Genomic DNA, 19,282 nt, shown 5'->3' on the forward strand with positions numbered 1-19,282 from the left:
ATGCCAAAAAGCTACAAGAGAATGTCAAGAGACTGAATGCAAAAGGTCAAAAGACATCACTAATACAACTCTAACACCATGATCTCTTTTTAGTATGGGTAGCAAGAATTTACACTTCACGCCGAGCAGTTCATCTATGCCTCAATATTTCAATGATGTTTGCGTGCCGGACCATATCTATCACCTCTCTAAAGTTCAAAAGCAACTCCTTTGCAAATTCATGGAACTTCTAGTTTTATATCACTTTGTTTTCTTCAGTATCATCATCTTTTTTTTAGTCTCACTGAATCAGGTTAAGAAGTGGAACGAGCAGAGGGAGAATGGGACATTTGCAGAGCCCCTCTAAATCATCCGTTTGAGAGTCTCATAAGTTGCTTTTGTGTCAGCCCTACTGCTGTCTTGTGGTTCGAATTTGTGCTCTTGTCATGTATCCTCTTCCAGCAATCGTTGCAGAATAGAAGTGATGTTTTTCTGTTGCACAAATACCTCAGTATGCTTATGTATTTTGTTATCCAGTATACTTAAGCATAATTATTTTTTTGTGATGTGACTACACAATCCTGTGATGATATATTGATTCCAAGTCAAGTAAATTATGTTGTTGATGTGAAGAATTGTTGCAAGATATTTTTTTGACTGTTCTACATCATTTTCTTTTAATTCAATATGGCAATCCCTTCATGTCAAACAACGTTTTATTTGAAGAGATGTGTAGCTGGAGAGGTTTTGGATGAAAGAGAAGAATTTATCAAATCCCTAAAATCCCCTCCTCCCGGAGCCTCCGCAATCCCTTCCTGTTAAAAGAGGCCGAAGGGGCTACCAAAAAGTTGGCTCGGACCACGGAACCAAACAAATTGGCTGCCATCCAAAGTTCCAAATGCACTCCAACCCCGCCGGTCAACGCCAATATTTTTGGTGGGGCGCCTGCTTGCTGCCATCCAAACAGCCCCCAAATCCGCGCGCCTCTCACATCCCAGACCGCTGCTGAGCCTGGCCGACATGGCCACCGCCTCGCTCGCCGTCCGCTCGGCCTTCGGTGTCGCCCTGGCCGCCTTGATCGCGGCGCGTGCCGTCCGGCGGCGTTCGCTGGACGCCTCCGGCGGAGCTGCTGGGTTCGCCGTGATGGCGCTCCACCTTGCCTGCGGCTATAGGTACGGTGCGCTGCTGCTGGCTTTCTTCTTCACCTCGTCCAAGGTGACCAAGATCGGCGAGGACCGCAAGCGGCGCGTTGAGGAGGATTTCAAGGAGGGTGGCCAGCGCAACTGGTAATGGGCATCTCCGTGTTTGGTTACGTTTCTGAGCTGAGTTATTCTCATTTTAGCTTTCACATGTTACACGGGTGCACTTTTTGTGCTGAAAAATTGCTACACAAACTAAACCAATAGTGAACAATGTAGCAAGACAGGTATTCAGTGTTCTTGATAGAGTTAGGCATTCAGTATTTTCTCTCTGTATAAACGTAGTAGCTTAACACATCGTGTCCTAACAGTACGAAATGACTTAGGATTTGCCTGAACTGTTGACACAACCTTTGCATCTGAGTTCTCAAGTTCTCTTCCTCCTACTTGAATAAGTGGTTAGTTGTTCCCAATGTTTTAAATAGCGGGCTATGCCATTTAGTGGTGGCTCGGCTAGCAGCTATTTGAAGCTATAGTGGGGCTAAGCCATGGTTTGCATGTCACAGGCCTTTGGTGTTCACCTGTAACCGACCCAATATCTATAAGGGTTTGTACTGGAACAGTTTAGAATCCTCTAGGAGTATCTCTTCCCCTCATCAATGTAATCCATCCATTTTGTATTCCAATCTATTGCTGTAAACACGAATATGTCCCTACCAGGAAGGCATACTGTTGTAGGGCACGGGCCAAACTGCCCCGATTTGTCCCGATGTTCACAAATTGGAGGTGGGTTCAAGGGGGAACACGAAGAGCACGAGGGGAAAACGGGGAGAGATCACAAGAGGAACACTCAAGAACAAATCCAATCACACATCCACTAGACAACGAACACACAAGATCCACAAGGTACATGAACAATCAAAGGGAGACAAGATACAAGGTAGGGTTCATCCCAAATCCAAAGGAGATGAGGTCTTGATGATCTAGATAGATCCTTCCCTAGATGGGGTCTTGATATCCAGTTGAGGGATCTTCTCCGAAGAGGTCTTGAATCCACATGGATCTTCTCCTAGGAGGAATCCGACAAGGGGAGATACATGAGCTAAGCTCTAATGTGTAGTTCTATTCTTAGCTACCCCTAGAAATGAGGAGGGGAAGGTCTATTTATAGTCTAAGCCATGAAGGGTTAAGTGGGAGAGAGATACAAGGCCAAGGCCTCCGGCTGCACACAGGGAGGTGCCGGATGACCGGTGGCTCGGGACGGTTCGGACGCCCGACACGCGTCGGATGTCCGCTGATCCTTCTCGGGTGTAGCGGCGCCGGATTTCCGGTAGTTGTCAGACGTCCGGTGGCTCAGGAGGGCCCGGACGTCTGGAGCGCGTCGGTCTTCCGTCAATTTGCCTCTGGACATGTGGTACCGGATTTCTGGTGGAGACCGGATGTCTGGTCGCTGGAACTTGTCGGGCGTTCGGCGTGCCGTCGGTTGTCCGGCCGCTGTAGCGTCCGTCAGCTGTTGGCTTCCTGGTGGCTGAGTGTGGTTGCGTTGGACATCTGGTGGCTGTAGCTTCGCAGCTCCGTCTTCTTCCGTCTCCGCTTCCAAGCTTCCCTAGCGGATGGTGTAGTTGTTCCTTGGTGCCTGCACTCCTCCTTGTCATCAGCGAAGTTTCGACAATACCTATGTATGCACACGAGAGGAGTGTCAAGTATACCATCCTCGAAAGGGTCAAGTGAGCACGTGTAAAGGAGATGCTTCACCTTTATGTATGTGAAGTAGATGTCGCACGTGTCACTTGCCGAACGAACTCTTGACATGGTGATGTCCATAGGATGCTCCGCATCACATACGTTTTATGCCAAAAGACTATCGCTATTCAGCTCCCTCGAGTATTTCACATGGTATCAAAGCTTTCCTTCCATAGCACATCAAGCTCCTTTCATGGCTGCTGCTTCCTCCTCCACCACCCTCCCCATCCTCAACCTTAGTCTCGGAAAAACTTACTAGCGACAATTACGTGCTATGGAAAGCACAAGTGCTTCCCCCAATCCGTGGCGCCCTGACCGATGGGATGGTTCCCTCCCGGCACCGGCAAGGACGATCTCGTCGACCGATCAAGGAACGGTCCAGATGATAAATCCTGAATATGCCCGATGCCGTGCCCAAGCCCATCAGATCCTTGGATTCCTCCTCAACTCCCCTCACAAAGGAAATTCTCACGCAAGTGGCGTCAATCCCCACTGCGGCAGAAACTTGGACTGCATTGGAAAAAATGTTTTCCTCTCAGTCCAGAGCGCGGATCATCACATTTTCAGAGTCCAATAAATTGGGTTTAAAGTTAATGGCCAAATGGAATAGAGATGGAATTAGTTTCTGTAGATGGACAATAATTAATCCTACACGAGGGTCCCACTAGTCCTGCATGGCTAGTCAACAAAAGTCCAAGACAGTCAACAAGGTCCAAGGTGGTTTAAAAAAGTCCAACTCAGTCAACCAAGGCCGAAGCTAGTCAACAAAAGTCCAAGCAAAATGCCATGGTCAACACGTCAAAGGAGAAAGCAGAATAAAAGGCCAAAGTCAACAGTGAAGGCAACAAGCAAAGGATCCTAAGCCTAAATGAGGCCCAATTAGCCAAAGGCCCATTCATGCTTGGATAAAGTGGAGTTGTGCATCATGGACTATGGACACCCCCACTTTTGACTAGTTTTCCTGGACTCATGGACCTAGACTTACCATCCTACCCCTCCTACCTACCACCACCTTGGCCATTTGTCAAAGCACCCTTACCATTATAAGGCCCCCCCATGGGCATGTACTCATTCACGCTCACTTTACTCAAGGGGAGGGCACTATTGTTCTTAGACCTTTCAATAGTCCCAAGCCGCTTTAGAGTCGAGTCCAAGAGAGTCGTGTTATGACTTGAACCGACCTTGGTCAGGAATTTGGGAGGGGGTTTCGAGGAGTCGTGTACTCGTGTTACGACTCAAAGACCGCAACCGTCCAACACCACCAGAGGCTTTCCTAACATAGGACTAGGCCACGCTCCGTCAAGGCAACTGAACCTATTCAAAAAACACCGTTGTGTTGTTTTTGTTCGTGTACAACGACCTTCGCCATAAAGTTATCGTATGAATGAACCCTCGCTAACTTTACTTACAATCATACTAAGGATGCCCCCTAGTCAAAAGTTATTTTTATAACAATAATTTCCATTCCATATAATTGCACTAGGGCAAGACGTATTTTTTGTGGAATGGGGGTGTATGGTGGAGAGGGGTCTCTTGGGAATTTTGTTGAATTTTTCAAACATTATGGATATTGGTTGTTTTGGGATGGTAGATCTAGGGTTTTGGAATAACAAGTTCTTCTGCGGAAAAGTCAAGGGTGATTGCATCCAAAGGTGGATAACCCGAGGGAAAGATCGAAAGATTTAATCCTTGGAAGGAAAGGAGAATGAGTTCAAGAGTTGAAACAGTAGTCACCAAGGCATTAACACCAAACCAAGTTCACAAACAAACGGGAAACACTCCAAAATAATAAATCAATAGAATTTAAATTTTATTGTGTTACACTTTTCTTCACCTACAATGCTGTCATGTTTAAAACGGGGTCAAGTTGGTACAGATTCAACTATCATTCCGTCACTAGTTCATTTCAATGGCTAAGATGCATAAAAATGGAAGCTAAATATGGATAGTTCGCCACAAAGAGTACAATTTTAGGGGCACATGCGATTAAGGTGTTACTACCCCATGATTTTCTCTCCCACTCTGTTTTGTTATATGCGTCCAGTTAATGCTGTTGAGGAGGAATGGTTACAGGATTAATTCAGCGATTCAAGGGGGGAGTTGGCATGGCAATCCCTGAAAATTCTCATAAGTTAAAGGGGGAAATAAGTGATTTGTTGGATGTAACCAAGGCAGAGAGGAATCGATCGAGAAATGTAGATTGAATTCTTCGTTAGCTATATAACTAGGTCATATAGAAAAGGTTGCACTTTCAGTTATAACACAAGTACAGAACACAGTACTGACGCAATGTAGTCAAACTTGCACGAAATGGCAATAGCTAGCCCAAGTCTATGGCTGTTTGGAAGCCAGTTTCAAAGATTCAGAAGTCATTTAGTAAACGAATTCATAAGGGTCTGTTTGGAACACATGAATTTCATTGGATACAGTTGAGACGTCAATGGCCTAATTAAACTGAAAATTTCCAAGTACCAATGCGGGGCTAAGAGGCCATCGTTTAAATGTTTATGCTCAGAGTCACAATTATATACTTTTGTCAGCATGCATGCACTATGGCAGTAGAAGCACAATCCCAATTCCACGAAAATACACTAATTTAAACTAGAGGATGGTTCCCAAAACTGTTAGACTTTCCATTGCTTCGGTGAAAATACATTATGAGTTAGTTAATTTGTTTTGGCAATGTTCTTTGTGAGAATCAGATGTGCTTGATGAAAAAACCCTAACTTATTATACATATCAATTTGTCATATTATATTTGGTAGAAGTTAACGAATTTTGTGGAATTTCTCTTTGGCAATCAGCTTTTCTCTTTTGTAAATAGGTCACATTGCTTTGCCGACAGCATCACAATACTTTATATTCTTCCCGCATCTTATTATTCGTTTATTTCTTAATTCTTGAAGGATCCAAGTTCTTGCAAATAGTGCAATAGCAACTGTTTTGGTTATCCTATTGGCGATAATGACTGGGGGTCAAGATCAATGCTTGGACTCAAATGGTTCAAAGGTTATAACTGGTATAATAGGTGCTATTATTGGCCATTATTGCTGCTGCAATGGAGACACTTGGTCATCTGAAATCGGTGTGCTTAGTGATGAACAACCAAGGCTTGTCACTACCCTGAAGGTATGTGCCCCTTTCATGGTTGAGATATTATTATAGTTTCTTCCATCTTAATACAATCACTAGGGTGGTGGGGGTTTGTTCCCCTCGCATGGAGTTTACTGGGATAAAGTACCTAGAGATTGAAATCTAGGAAGCAGAACAGTTCTTTCCATCTCTCTGGTCTCTGCCCATTTGTTACAGGTACATTTGGTTAGCCTAATAGACCAGGCTACCTGTTGCAGCCCGTCTTAATTCTTCTTTGTCAAACCTGCCATCCATTTGTTGACATAAAATTTGACTGTAGAAACACAACACCTTTGGGTTTCCATGAAACTGAAGTTGTACTTCTTGGTAATGCCTTGTTCATGACCAAATTGTTTTGGGCATCAAGCCAAGAAACAGGAAAAAAAATGATTTGACCAAACTACATGTGGTGTAGGGTTGTTTTTGCATTATTCATGCAACTATTGGATCCCACGATGAATTCTGTTTGAGCAAGCTTGAAATATGCTTAACATTGTGAATGACCATAGAGATGCTCGTAGACTGATATGCAAACTATGTGCAATGTGTGAATGTAGATTGAGTTTTAATTTATAATTATGTGAGCCTGCTCTAGATATAGAATCAAACGATTAGTGTGTGAGGAAAATGCTCCCAAGTGGCGCTCCCACCTCTCCCTAATAGGTACAAGCTGGCTGAAAGTGCTAATATGAGCCCGAGCTCAGATACTTTTCTCGCTCGCCCAGTTGCTCCTAGATTCGCATTTGCCAACGTATAGGACGCTGTATAATGATTAGTATTTTATCAATTTTTTGGTACCATGGCCCACATCGGTCCAGTAATCAATGTGACGTCGTCAGGCACAGCTCGACCGGCTCTGATATCTTCTAACGTTATGGGCCAGCACCCTCTCGATTCTGTACCAGCGGTGATCGTTACCCCGGCCCATTTATTGCATGCCATAGCCGCACCGACCAGCCTTCCCCTTCAAGATTCATCTCCTTCCTCACCGGTTAAAACAAGTCCCCACCATTTGCAGCTTTATCCCAGCACAATCGTTCAGAGGAGACCTGCAGCCAAAGAAACATACACAGCATGAATCGTGTATGATTTCATCTCCACTAAAGTACAGCTCAAAGAGATAATTGATTTATCCCAGACCTGAAGTGATCCTGAAGACAGAACAGATGCAGCAGCAACCCTATCCTCCAGGCCAACCTCTGCTACTGAAGACGCCATGCCCTGCATCGCCCAAATTTTCAAGATGTTTAGCACACAAACTGGCACAAGTTATGCAAAGTGCAACCAACATGGAAGCAGAAACCATCATGAATCTACTAATCTCACTTATGCTACTTACAATAGCGGTGTTGACTCTCAGGCCTGTCACCCCACAGCCATTGCCTACAGTGTCAACGAGCTCCATCTAGCGACCACCACAACCGCTTATGCCCGTCCTTAGCTCCGAGAAGATCACCACTAGTACTGGTAGTCTAGAAATACACAGCCCCACATCTCTGTGCTTATGTACACAAGCCTAGCCCATTCCAGCTCTTGCATTTTGAATTTCAAAAACTCAAACCAGCTTGAACCTTTCATGACTCCGTAAGACACATGGCAAACAACCAAACTTGAATGCAGCTCAGTCTATTTGTCCACCTGTTTGATGAAACATGCTGTTCTCTCATTTACTTGAGCCTCCCCGCCTCCCATCAGTGGAAAGGCATCCAAAACGATTGTAATATGTTGGCAGCTGAATTAAAAAAATCCTGAGCGTTCCACAAAAAGAAGTTACCAACACAATCAGAGTTCATGCACACGCCTCATCATCAGGTTATCATCTCACAGATTACTAATTTTCACTACCCTGTACCCAGTACTGCCTGTACCTCTCCAACTGCATAATGCTCCACAGTGAGTTTTAATTTATAATTATGTGAGCCTGCTCTAAAAGAAAACACATCAGTAACAGATCACATAAGTCAAATGAAATTGCACCTGCAAAAAAAGTCGAATGAGATTAGAATACAAAAGGTTTGCAACAAAGTAGTCAATTCTGAACACACAAGTACTGATCTAGCTCTCAACAGCGCGATCTAGTTCCATACGGAACAAATTCTCTTGACTACCCCTACTGGGGATTGTGGATTAGTCTCTACACCCCATCTGCTAACTTCAGTTCCATCGGCTTAGTGCAATGTTACCTTCAGTGCCCCTCGACAGCACAATTCTTACACCTTGAGGCTTGTGAGGGTGATTGAGTACATCACCTCTATCCGGACAAGTAGTTCTCTTGCGCCCTTCCGCGATGGCAGAAGGTAGAGCATGGTCCTCTTACTCAATCCTTCGCCTTGTACTTATCCAGTAGTATCCACTTGTGCCTGATCTTGAACAACTGTGTCATGTATGGGTGCGCGTGGAGCCTGTACTTTGTTAGAGTTATATTAATATTGTCTTTTGGCCTTTTGCATTCTAGTCTATTGGCATCCTCTTGTAGCCTTTTGGCATCCTCATGTATGTGTATATATGTTGGCTTTGGCCTCCTAATGATACAAGTTGCATATCTGTAACATGGTATTAGAGCCTAGGTTTTTTTAGCACGCGCAACTCGTGCTTGATCCGCTACTCCGCCGCCGTGATTTCCTTCTCTACTCCGGCTGCTGTCTGCCGCTGCCCCAATCCATCCGGCCCTTTGCTGGTCCGGCTGCTCTCTTCTGGATCGAGTTCGCCTCAGCCGCACCTTCTCTCTGGATAGCGCCGCGCCATCTGGTCCTCTGGATCGAGGACGCGGAACGCCTGCTGCCGGGCTGCGACGCGGGACGCCCGCCGTTGGGCTGCGACGCGGGGCCGCGGGGTCGCGGGGAACGTCCCCCGCCGGCTTCTGACGCGGGGCGCCGCCGCCGGCTCGGAACGCAGGGTCGGGGGGTCCGCGGCGCTCATCCGCCGCCGGCTCCTGTCGCAGGACGCCGCCGCCGGCTCCTGGCGTAGGTCGCCAGCCGCTGCACTCGCTCCCAGCCGCTGCACTCGCCGTTGCCTTGCCCTGTTAGCCGCTGCACTCGCCGTTTTCTTGCCCTGTTTCGGCCGCTGCTCTAGATCGGGCGCTGTCTGGTGATTCCGGATCGAGCTGCCCATCGTTCGTGGCCTCTGTGTGGTCTGTTGTTGGTTCTGCCTGGTCTGGATCGGTTTTGATTCATTTGCCTGAAGTGGGCTCTTCGGGTGGTCTTTGCTTAAAAGAGAGAGAGAGAGATAAAAAAAGAGACAAAGAGATAAGGAGCACCATGTCTTCATCGGGCGGCTATGTCGCCATCCCTCGCTGCCCGGTGATCTTTGATGGAGCTAACTATGCTGAGTTTGTTGCCTTTATGCGCATTCACATGCGTGGCCTTAGTCTGTGGGGTGTTCTTTCCGGTGAGATCCCCTGTCCTCCTCGCCCAGTCTCTCCCGTGGCTCCTACTCCACCGCCGGCACCACCGGCTCTCGCGACAGATGTTTCTGATGCTGATAGGGCTGCAGCTAGGGTTGCCGCTGATGATGCAGCTGCTGCTTATGACCAGCATGTCTTGGATTATTCGGATGCTCTTTCCATCGTGATGATCTGGCTGCTTACACTCAGTGGTGTGATGATGATGCTCGTGCCGCGGCTGTCCTCACTTCCAGTGTTCTTCCTCAGTTTGCTTCCGAGTTTATGGGCCTCAGCACTGTCTTTGAGATGTGGACTCATTTTCGCCAGCGGTATCAGCCGGTGACGCTCTCTACTTGCCTGTGGTCCGTCAGAAGCATGCTCTTCAGCAAGGAGACTCCACTATTGATGAGTTCTACACTCAGAGTTCTGTTATCTGGCGACAACTTGACTCTCTTCGCACTGCTGTTTGTGGCACTTGCCCATGTTGCCAGACTGTGAGGTCAAACTTGGAGTTTCAGCGCGTCTACGAGTTCTTATCGCGGCTCCGTGGTGAGTTTGAGCCTCTACGTGCTCAGTTGTTTGCTCGTGGCCGTGTTCCTATTTCTGAGGTGCTTTCTGAGCTTCGTGCTGAGGAGACTTGCCTCCGTGGTGCTGGTCTGCTTCAAGTTCCATCTGTGCTTGCTGCTCAAGCTGCTGCTCCACCAGTACCTTCTCGCTCCAGTGCTCCGCCGCTACTGCCCACTCCTTCTGGTAGTGAGAGCCGCACTCGTGAGGGCCGCTCTCGTCCTCATACTCATTGTGGGTACTGCAACAGGGATGGTCACCCCGAATCTGATTGCTTCAAGAAGAAGCGTGATATGCGTAATAGGGAGCGCAATTCTTCTACTAGGACTCGCGCTTCTTCCTCGACGTCGTCTACTGTCTCCTTGACTGAGCATGATATTATGAAGCTTAAGCGTCTACTTGCTGCTTCAGGTTCTTCGACGGGTACTGCAGGCTCTGTGACTGGTGCTTCTAGTGTTGAGCGACCACCATCTACATAGTCTGGTACATCCCCATGGGTTCTGGATTCTGGAGCTTCATTCCATATGTCTTCTGATTCCTCTGTCTTGTTCTCTCTTAGATCTCTCGATTTTCCTATTAATGTTCTTACTGCTGATGGTACTCCTCTACCTGTTGCTAGTCGAGGCATTCTTTCCACTTCTTCATTTCATGTTCCAGATGTTTCTTATGTTCCTCACCTTACCATGAACTTATTTTCTGCAAGTCAGCTTACTGATTTTGGTTGCCGCGTCATTCTTGACGTTGATTCTTGCACTGTCCAGGATCGTCACACGAAGGCTTTGGTTGGAGCTGGCCCTGGCCGCCTTGACTCCCAGGGGCTTTGGGAGTTAGACTGGCTTCATGTTCCTTCCGCTGCCACTACACTCGCCAGTACATCTGCCTTTGCCGCTTCTGCTACCAACTCCTTCCAGCAGTGGCATCATTGCCTTGGTCACCTTTGTGGTTCTCGGCTATCGTCTTTAGTTTGTCGTGGTCTTCTGGGGCCTGTCTCAGGAGATGTCTCTTTGCAGTGTCAGGGTTGTAGGCTTGGTAAACAGGTTCAGTTACCTTATCCTACAAGTGAGTCAGTGTCTCAACGCCCTATTGATTTAGTTCATTCCGATGTGTGGGGACCGGCTCCCTTCTCTTCCAAAGGGGGCCATCGCTACTATATTATTTTTATAGATGATTTCTCTCGCTACACTTGGCTTTACTTCATGTCTTCTCGTAGCGAGGTTCTCTTTATTTATAAGCGTTTTGCCGCCACGGTCCACACTCAGTTCTCTACACCTATTCGTGTGTTTCGTGCTGATTCTACTGGCGAGTATATCTCCAAAATGTTGCGTGGTTTTCTTGCTGAGCAGGGTACTCTTGCGCAGTTCTCTTGTCCCGGTGCTCACTCTCAGAATGGCGTGGCTGAGCGCAAGCATTGCCACCTTCTTGAGACAGCTCGTGCGATGATGATTGCCGCCTCTCTTCCGCCTCATTTCTGGGCTGAGGCTGTCTCCACTACCACATATCTCATAAACATTCAACCCTCATCTGCTCTACAGGGAGGTATTCCTCTAGAGCGTCTTTTTGATCATCATCCTGATTATTCCGCTCTTCGATTGTTTGGTTGTGTTTGTTATGTTCTCCTTGCCCCTCGAGAACGCACCAAACTAACTGCTCAGTCCGTCGAGTGTGTTTTTCTGGGCTACAGTAATGATCATAAGGGTTATCGGTGTTGGGATCCTGTCAGTCAACGGATGCGTATTTCTAGGGATGTGACTTTTGATGAGTCTCATCCATTCTATCCACGACCATCCTCTTTGACCTTTTCAGTAGAGGATATCTCTTTTCTCACGTTTCCTGATACACCTCCCTCCGTGCCTCATATTCCTACTCCTTCTCGTCCCACTATTGCGGATCCGACACCGTCTTCTCCTATCGTTCCTTCTCCTTATTGCATGACACCCCACCTTCATCACCGATGTCTTCTCCATCTCCATCACCTCCGGTGGTTCCTTCTCATCCCACTTTTCCTTTTCATTATACTCGTCGTCGACGTGTTATGGATGAATCTACTGACGTGCCATCTATTTCTGGTGCACTGTCTTCCTCGTCCCAGCCGACTTATGGTCTTCGGGCTCGACCTTGCCCTCCTCCTGATCGCTATTCTCCTAGCAAATATGGCCTTTCGGTTGTACTTGAGCCTACCTCTTATCGTGATGCTGTTGTTCATCCTGAATGGCAGTTTGCGATGGCAGAGGAGATTGCCGCACTTGAGCGCAACAACACATGGGATCTGGTTTCTCTTCCTTCCCGTATTCGTCCCATCACTTGTAAGTGGGTTTATAAGATTAAGACTCGCTCTGATGGTTCTCTTGAGCGTTATAAAGCTCGTCTTGTGGCTCGTGGCTTTCAGCAGGAGCATGGTCGTGATTATGATGAGACTTTTGCTCCTGTGGCCCATATGACCACTGTCCGCACACTTCTCGCCGTGGCCTCTGTTCGTCACTGGTGTGTGTCACAACTTGATGTTAAAAATGCCCTTCTTAATGGTGAGTTGCGTGAGGAAGTTTATATGCCGCCACCACCTGGGTATTCAGTTCCCGATGGTATGGTTTGTCGTCTTCGTCGCTCTCTATATGGCCTTAAGCAAGCCCCTCGCGCTTGGTTTGAGCGTTTTGCCTCTGTGATCACCGCTACTGGGTTTTCACCCAGTGATCATGATCCAGCGTTGTTTGTCCACCTTTCTGCTCGTGGTCGCACTCTTCTTCTTCTTCTATATGTTGATGACATGATCATCACTGGCGACGATTCTGAGTACATTGCCTTTGTCAAGGCGCGTCTTAATGATCAGTTCCTTATGTCTGATCTTGGTCCTCTTCGTTACTTTCTTGGGATTGAGGTTTCCTCCACCTCTGATGGCTTTTTTATTTCCCAAGAAAAGTATATTCAGGATCTTCTTACTCGTGCGGTTCTTAGTGATGAGCGCACTACCGAGACTCCTATGGAGCTCAATGTTCACCTTCGTGCTTCTGATGGTGTGCCCTTGTCTGATCCGGCACGTTATCGTCATCTTGTTGGGAGTCTTGTGTATCTTGCTGTCACTCGTCCGGATATCTCCTATCCTGTCCATATTCTGAGTCAGTTTGTTCTGCTCCCACTTCAGTTCATTATAGTCACCTTCTTCGTGTTCTACGATATCTTCATGGCACGATCTCTCATCGTCTCTTTTTCCCCCGTTCCAGCTCGTTCCAGCTCCAGGCCTATTCGGATGCTACGTGGGCTAGTGATCCTACGGATCGCCGTTCACTTTCTGCCTACTGTGTCTTTCTTGGTGGTTCCCTCATTTCCTGGAAGACGAAGAAACAGACTGTAGTTTCTTGTTCGAGTGCAGAGGCCAAGTTACGAGCTATGGCTCTTTTGACAGCAGAGGTGACTTGGTTACGATGGTTACTGGAGGATTTTGGTGTTTCTGTTACTACACCTACCACCCTCCTGTCGGACAACACAGGTGCTATCAGTATTGCACGGGACCCTGTGAAGCATGAGCTTACCAAACACATTGGTGTTGATGCTTCTTATGTGCGCGCCGCTGTGCAGGATCATGTTGTTGCTCTTCAGTACGTGCCTTCTGAGTTACAGCTCGCGGACTTCTTCACGAAGGCTCAGACTAGAGCGCAATTCACCTCTCCAAACTCAATGTTGTGGATCCACCATGAGTTTGGGGGGGGGGGTGTTAGAGTTATATTAATATTGTCTTTTGGCCTTTTGCATTCTAGTCTATTGGCATCCTCTTGTAGCCTTTTGGCATCCTCATGTATGTATATATATATTGGCTTTGGCCTCCTAATAATACAAGTTGCATATCCGTAACATACTTATCCAGCAATATCCGCCAACCTTCCTCAAACTCATCTATAGTAAGCATGTGGTTTCACCATCTCGTGGAACTCGGCCCTAAATTCACTCTTCTTCGTGTAAAGTGGCCCCAATGTCTCCTTGGCCTTTTTAAGCACATGCCACTTGTTAGGAAATATGCAACTTGTATTTTCAGGTGGTCATAGGCCAGTATATATATGCACATGTGCGGTAAAATATGCCAAAAACCCCTTATAGAACGGAGAAAATACATAGGAGATGACGGCGTCAGATCTACAACCGTCGGAGGAGCAGGAGCAGTGGACGAGTGGACCAGGGCTCGATAGGAGCGATACACGTGTTGGGAAAAGTGAGGAAAGAGATATCCTCTATCGAAAAGTTCGAGGAAGATGGGCGCAGGTAAAAGGGGCGAGACTCATCAAAAGTCACATCCTAATAAATACGCATTTGATGACCAATAGGATCCCAACAACGATATCCCTTATGCTCATCACTGTGTCCTAAGAAGGCACACTCAACAAACTGAGCGGTCGGTTCGGTGCATTCACCGGGGGCAAGAAGGACATAGCGAACACAACCAAACAAACGAAGCACTGAATAATCTTTGCGGCCTTCACTGACAGCTCGCTTTGCGGTCTTCTTCGCCATCTTGTACTTCTCTATATTGTCTGCACTCCTATCCGGGCATAGGCGTCTGAAACAATCTTTCTTCTCTTTAATCACCTTCTGGACATCATCATTCCACCACCAGGTATCTTTATCTCCGCTTCTCCTTCCCCTGGATACTCCAAACTCCTCCAAGGCCACCTTACGAATGCAAGTCGCCATCTTCATCCACACATTGTTCGCAACCCCTCCTTCCTCCCAAGGCCCCTCCTTAATGACCCTCTCCTTGAACACCTGAGCTACCTCCCCCTTGAGCTTCCACCACTTCGTTCTAGCGACTTTGGCATGCTTATCCCACTGGACACGAATCCGAAAGCGGAAGTCAGCAACCACCAGCTTATGCTAAGGGACAACACTCTCTCCAGGTATCACCATACAATCCAGGCACGCACGCCTATCTTCTCTTCTCGAGAGGATGAAATCAATCTGGCTAGAGTGTTGGCCACCACTAAAAGTCACCAGATGCGATTCTCTCTTTCCAAAGAGGGTGTTAGCTACAATCATGTTGTAGGCTAGAACAAAGGTTAAGGCATCTTCTCCTTCTTGATTCCTGATGCCATAGCCAAAGCCCCCATGCACCCCTTCAAAACCTGTGTTAGATGTACCCACGTGGCCATTGAGGTCTCCTCCTATGAAGAGTTTCTCGCCAATCGGTACACTCCTAACCATGTCCTCCAGGCCGTCCCAGAACTCCCTCTTGGTGTTCTCATTATGGCCTACTTGCGGGGCATACACGCTGATAACATTGAGAACTAAGTCCCCAACTACCAGTTTGACCAGGATAATCCGGTCCCCGCGTCTCTTGACGTCTACCACTCCATACTTGAGGCTCTTGTTGATCAAGATGCCTACGCCATTTCTGTTTGCAGCCGTCCCCGTGTACCACAGCTTGAAGCTGGTATCCTCCACCTCCTTCGCCTTCTGACCCTCCATTTGGTTTCTTGGACGCAAAGGATATCAACACCTCTCCTCACAGTTGCATCAACTAGCTCCTGAAGCTTCCCTGTCAGAGACCCTACGTTCCAGCTACCTAATCGAATCCTCCTAGGCTCGGCTAGCTTCCTTACCCTTCGCACTCGTCGAGTCAAATGCGAAGACCCTTGCTTATTTTCCACTACATCCGGGCGCCGATGTAGCGCGCCACTAAGGATGCGACTGTTGAAGTGTATATGTGGATTGCCTAGCCCTTTCCATCAGTTTGGACTTCTGATTGCGTTGGTTTGTGCATGAAGCTTAACATGGTATCAGAGCCCATGGTCTTGAGTTCAAGTCCTGGCTTTCGCAATTTATCCAAAAACTGTTGTTCCCCCCTTTGTGTCTGCGTATAGGCCTCTTGAGCCATACCTCTGAGTCTATCCACGTGTTGACTTCCCGCGTCACACGTGAGACGGGGTGTTGAAGTGTATATGTGGATTGCCTAGCCCTTTCCATCAGTTCGGACTTTTGGTTGCGTTGGCTAGTGAATGAAGCTTAACAGCGACGACCCTATCCTCGCTCACTTGCCACCGTATCCAGATCAAGATACAACACGCCACCAGGGGGTGACAGCCCGTCCCTTGCCCATTTGACACCACACCCGGGTTCCGGTGTGGCTCGTTGCTGAGAGGGTTACGCCCCAATGAAAATCTTTTGGGTTTCATCTCCATAAGAGTGGCTGAGTTTTTACGTTGGCTCGCCAAGCCTATCACAACCTTCCTCCTTTACCGGGCTTGGGACCGGCTATGTTGAGAAAACATAGGCGGAGTTACTGCCTGCATTATCACTGGGAAGAAAAACGTCCCTTCGCATGGAAGTGGCAGTTCACTCGCAACAATCAAGGTGTGCCTACACCTAAAGGCAGCAGCTGCGCAAGATTTTCTGTATGACATGCCTTTGGTGTCGCAGAGTCAAACAACGATACCAATGTACCTAATCAATCGACGTCGTTTACTTACGAGTTAAGAGTGGAAGCTCCACAAGTGCAGTAGTATGTCAACAATATGAAATACAACTTGTAGATGGAATACCCGCATGGGCTGTATTCATTAAGACGATGGCCTCCCCGCATACAAACAAACAAGCACAAGTTGTTTGCGAATATCTAGAAGGTTCATATTGTGGGTCAACCAATCATCTTTTGCATCATCTCATACATGCAGATCCCAAAGTATTTACTGTTTCATCTTTGTTTCATTTGAATATTTCCTATAAAAGTTGATAGTTTTTGTGTGCTTTACTGCTTTTATGTGTGAGCTGATAATTCCTTGTATCATGTATAAGCCTGTCAGGAAAGGTACAAATGGTGGAGTGACCTTACAAGGACTTCTTGCTGCCACAGCAGGTGGTCTAACCATTGGTCTGACTTTTGTTGCTGTTGGACTGATGACAGCTGAATGTTCTTTTGATATGTTGTTTCAACAGCTCCTAGTAATACCTATCTCTGCTGCTGCTGGTTTGCTTGGGAGTCTAATTGATTCATTGCTGGGTGCCACACTTCAGTTCAGCGGATACTGCAGTGTTCGGAACAAGGTAAATATTTCCATGACATCTTAGGTTGGAATCTGTCAGAGGCGGGGATCTCATACCTTAGCTCATTAGAGATAATTATTTAGTTAGGAAGTGATCGGTACAGTTAGAAAGATCAAGATATGGTTTGTTAGGAAAGTTTGATTCTATTTTTAGGCATCAAGTCGAGGCTTCGCTATAAAAGGGACACCATGTACTACATAAGAATTATGAAACAGATGAGAATAAACTAGTAAAGATCTAATCCCTGTGATGTAGGGTGAAACTCTAGATGGCCGATCTTTCACGAAAGGAGCGGATCCCGCGAAGAACACGAAGAACACTGTTAGGAATAAGCAACTTGTATTACCATGAGGCCATAGGCCGATATATATATACATGTACAGGTGTGGAACATATGCAGGAAACCCCTCATACAACGAGATAAATACAAAGGGGTACATGACTTATATTATAACTCTAACACCCCCCCTCAAACTCATGGTGGATGAACAACACTGAGTTTGGAGAGATAAAAGCCATGTTGTGCTCTAGTCTGAGCCTTTGTCAGGAAATCCGCCAACGGTAACTCGGAAGGCACATACTGAAGAGCAATAACCTGATCCTGCACAGCAGCGCGCACATAGAAAGCATCAACACCAATATGCTTGGTGAGCTCATGCTTCACAGGATCGCGTGCAATGCTGATAGCACCTGTACTGTCAGATAGATGCCGAGTCGGTGTAGTGACAGAAACACCAAAATCCTGAAGTAACCACCGTAACCAAGTCACCTCTGCCGTCAAAAGAGCCATTGCTCGCAACTCAGCCTCGGCACTCGAACGGGAAACTGCAAGCTGTTTCTTCGTCTTCCAGGCAATGAGAGAACCACCAAGAAAAACACAGCAAGCAGAAAGTGAACAGCGATCGAAAGGATCACTAGCCCACGTAGCATCCGAATAGGCCTGGAGCTGTAAAGAACTGGAGCGAGGAAAGAATAGACGGTGAGAGATCGTGCCTCGAAGATATCGAAGAACACGAAGGAGATGACTATAGTGAACCGAGGTGGGGGCAGAGACAAACTGACTCAGAATATGAACCGGATAAGAGATGTCCGGACGAGTGACAGCTAGATAGACAAGACTGCCAACAAGATGACGATAACGCGTCGGATCAGGGAGAGGATCACCATCAGTAGCACGGAGGTGAACATTGAGCTCCATAGGAGTCTCAACAACGCGCTCGTCAGTAAGAGCAGCACGAGCAAGAAGATCCTGGATATACTTTTCCTGGGATATAAAAAAGCCATCAGAAGTAGAAGAGACTTCAATCCCAAGAAAGTAGCGAAGAGGTCCAAGATCAGACATAAGAAACTGCTCACTAAGACGGGCCTTTACAAAGGCAATATACTCGGGGTCATCCCCCATGATGATCATGTCATCAACATAAAGAAGAAGAAGAGTCCGACCACGAGGAGAAAGGTGAATAAACAATGCGGGATCATGAGCACTTGCTAAAAAACCAGCAGCAGTGATCACAGAGGCAAAGCGCTCAAACCAGGCGCGGGGGGCTTGCTTAAGGCCATAAAGAGAGCGACGAAGACGACATACCATGCCATCAGGAACAGAATACCCAGGTGGTGGCTGCATGTACACCTCCTCACGCAGCTCACCATTAAGAAAGGCATTCTTAACATCAAGCTGAGATATAGACCAGTGGCGTGCAGAGGCAACGGCAAGAAGGGTACGAACAGTGGTCATATGAGCCACAGGAGCAAAAGTCTCGTCATAATCACGACCATGCTCCTGCTGAAAACCACGAGCCACAAGACGAGCTTTGTGACGCTCAAGAGAACCATCGGAGCGAGTCTTAACCTTGTAGACCCACTTACAAGTGATCGGACGGACTCCGGGAGGAAGAGAAACAAGATCCCAAGTACCAGTGCGTTCAAGAGCAGCAATCTCCTCTGCCATCGCAAACTGCCATTCAAGATGAACAACAGCCTGACGGTAAGAAGTCGGCTCAAGAACAGCAGCACCAGCGGTGGGAAATCCAAAGCGATCAACAGGCGGACGAGGACGAGAACGCAAGCCATAAGTAGGCTGAGAGGAAGATGACGACCCATCCACAGAGGCATCGACTGGTCGTGGGCGACGAGTGTAATGTTGAGGAAGAGATGGAATAATAGGAGGAATCGGCAAGGTAGAATCAGGGGGTGACGACGAAGAAGTCACCGGAGATGAAGGTGTAGAATCCGGTGACAAACTGGGAGAGGAAGTCACCGGAGATGAAGGTGGAGAACCTGGTGACATGCTAGGCGAGGAGACCGGGGAGGATGGTGGCTG

The 19,282-nt window shown here is 47.3% G+C and overlaps 1 protein-coding gene and 1 pseudogene across 2 annotated transcripts in view; both read left to right on the forward strand.

Moving 5' to 3' along the window:
* Positions 1–825: 825 nt before the first annotated feature.
* The window catches only part of LOC125508232 (protein PGR), a 31,000-nt gene continuing 12,543 nt past the window's right edge, over positions 826–19,282 (forward strand). The window contains exons 1-3 of one of the 2 annotated variants that reach the window (XM_087525788.1): positions 826–1,265; positions 5,768–5,990; positions 16,855–16,962. In XM_087525788.1, coding sequence (XP_087381914.1) covers positions 1,000–1,265; positions 5,768–5,990; positions 16,855–16,962 — 597 coding nt within the window. In that variant the 5' untranslated portion in view covers positions 826–999. Of the gene's footprint in view, positions 1,266–5,767; positions 5,991–16,713; positions 16,963–19,282 lie in introns of both variants that reach the window. The other variant, XM_048672857.2, reaches the window with a different exon arrangement.
* On the forward strand, positions 5,997–10,418 carry LOC147970850 (uncharacterized; annotated as a pseudogene).

Source organism: Triticum urartu, chromosome 5A (genome assembly GCF_056163025.1).
Source record: "Triticum urartu cultivar PI428250 chromosome 5A, HENAU_Tu73, whole genome shotgun sequence".
Classification (NCBI taxonomy): Eukaryota; Viridiplantae; Streptophyta; class Magnoliopsida; order Poales; family Poaceae; genus Triticum; species Triticum urartu.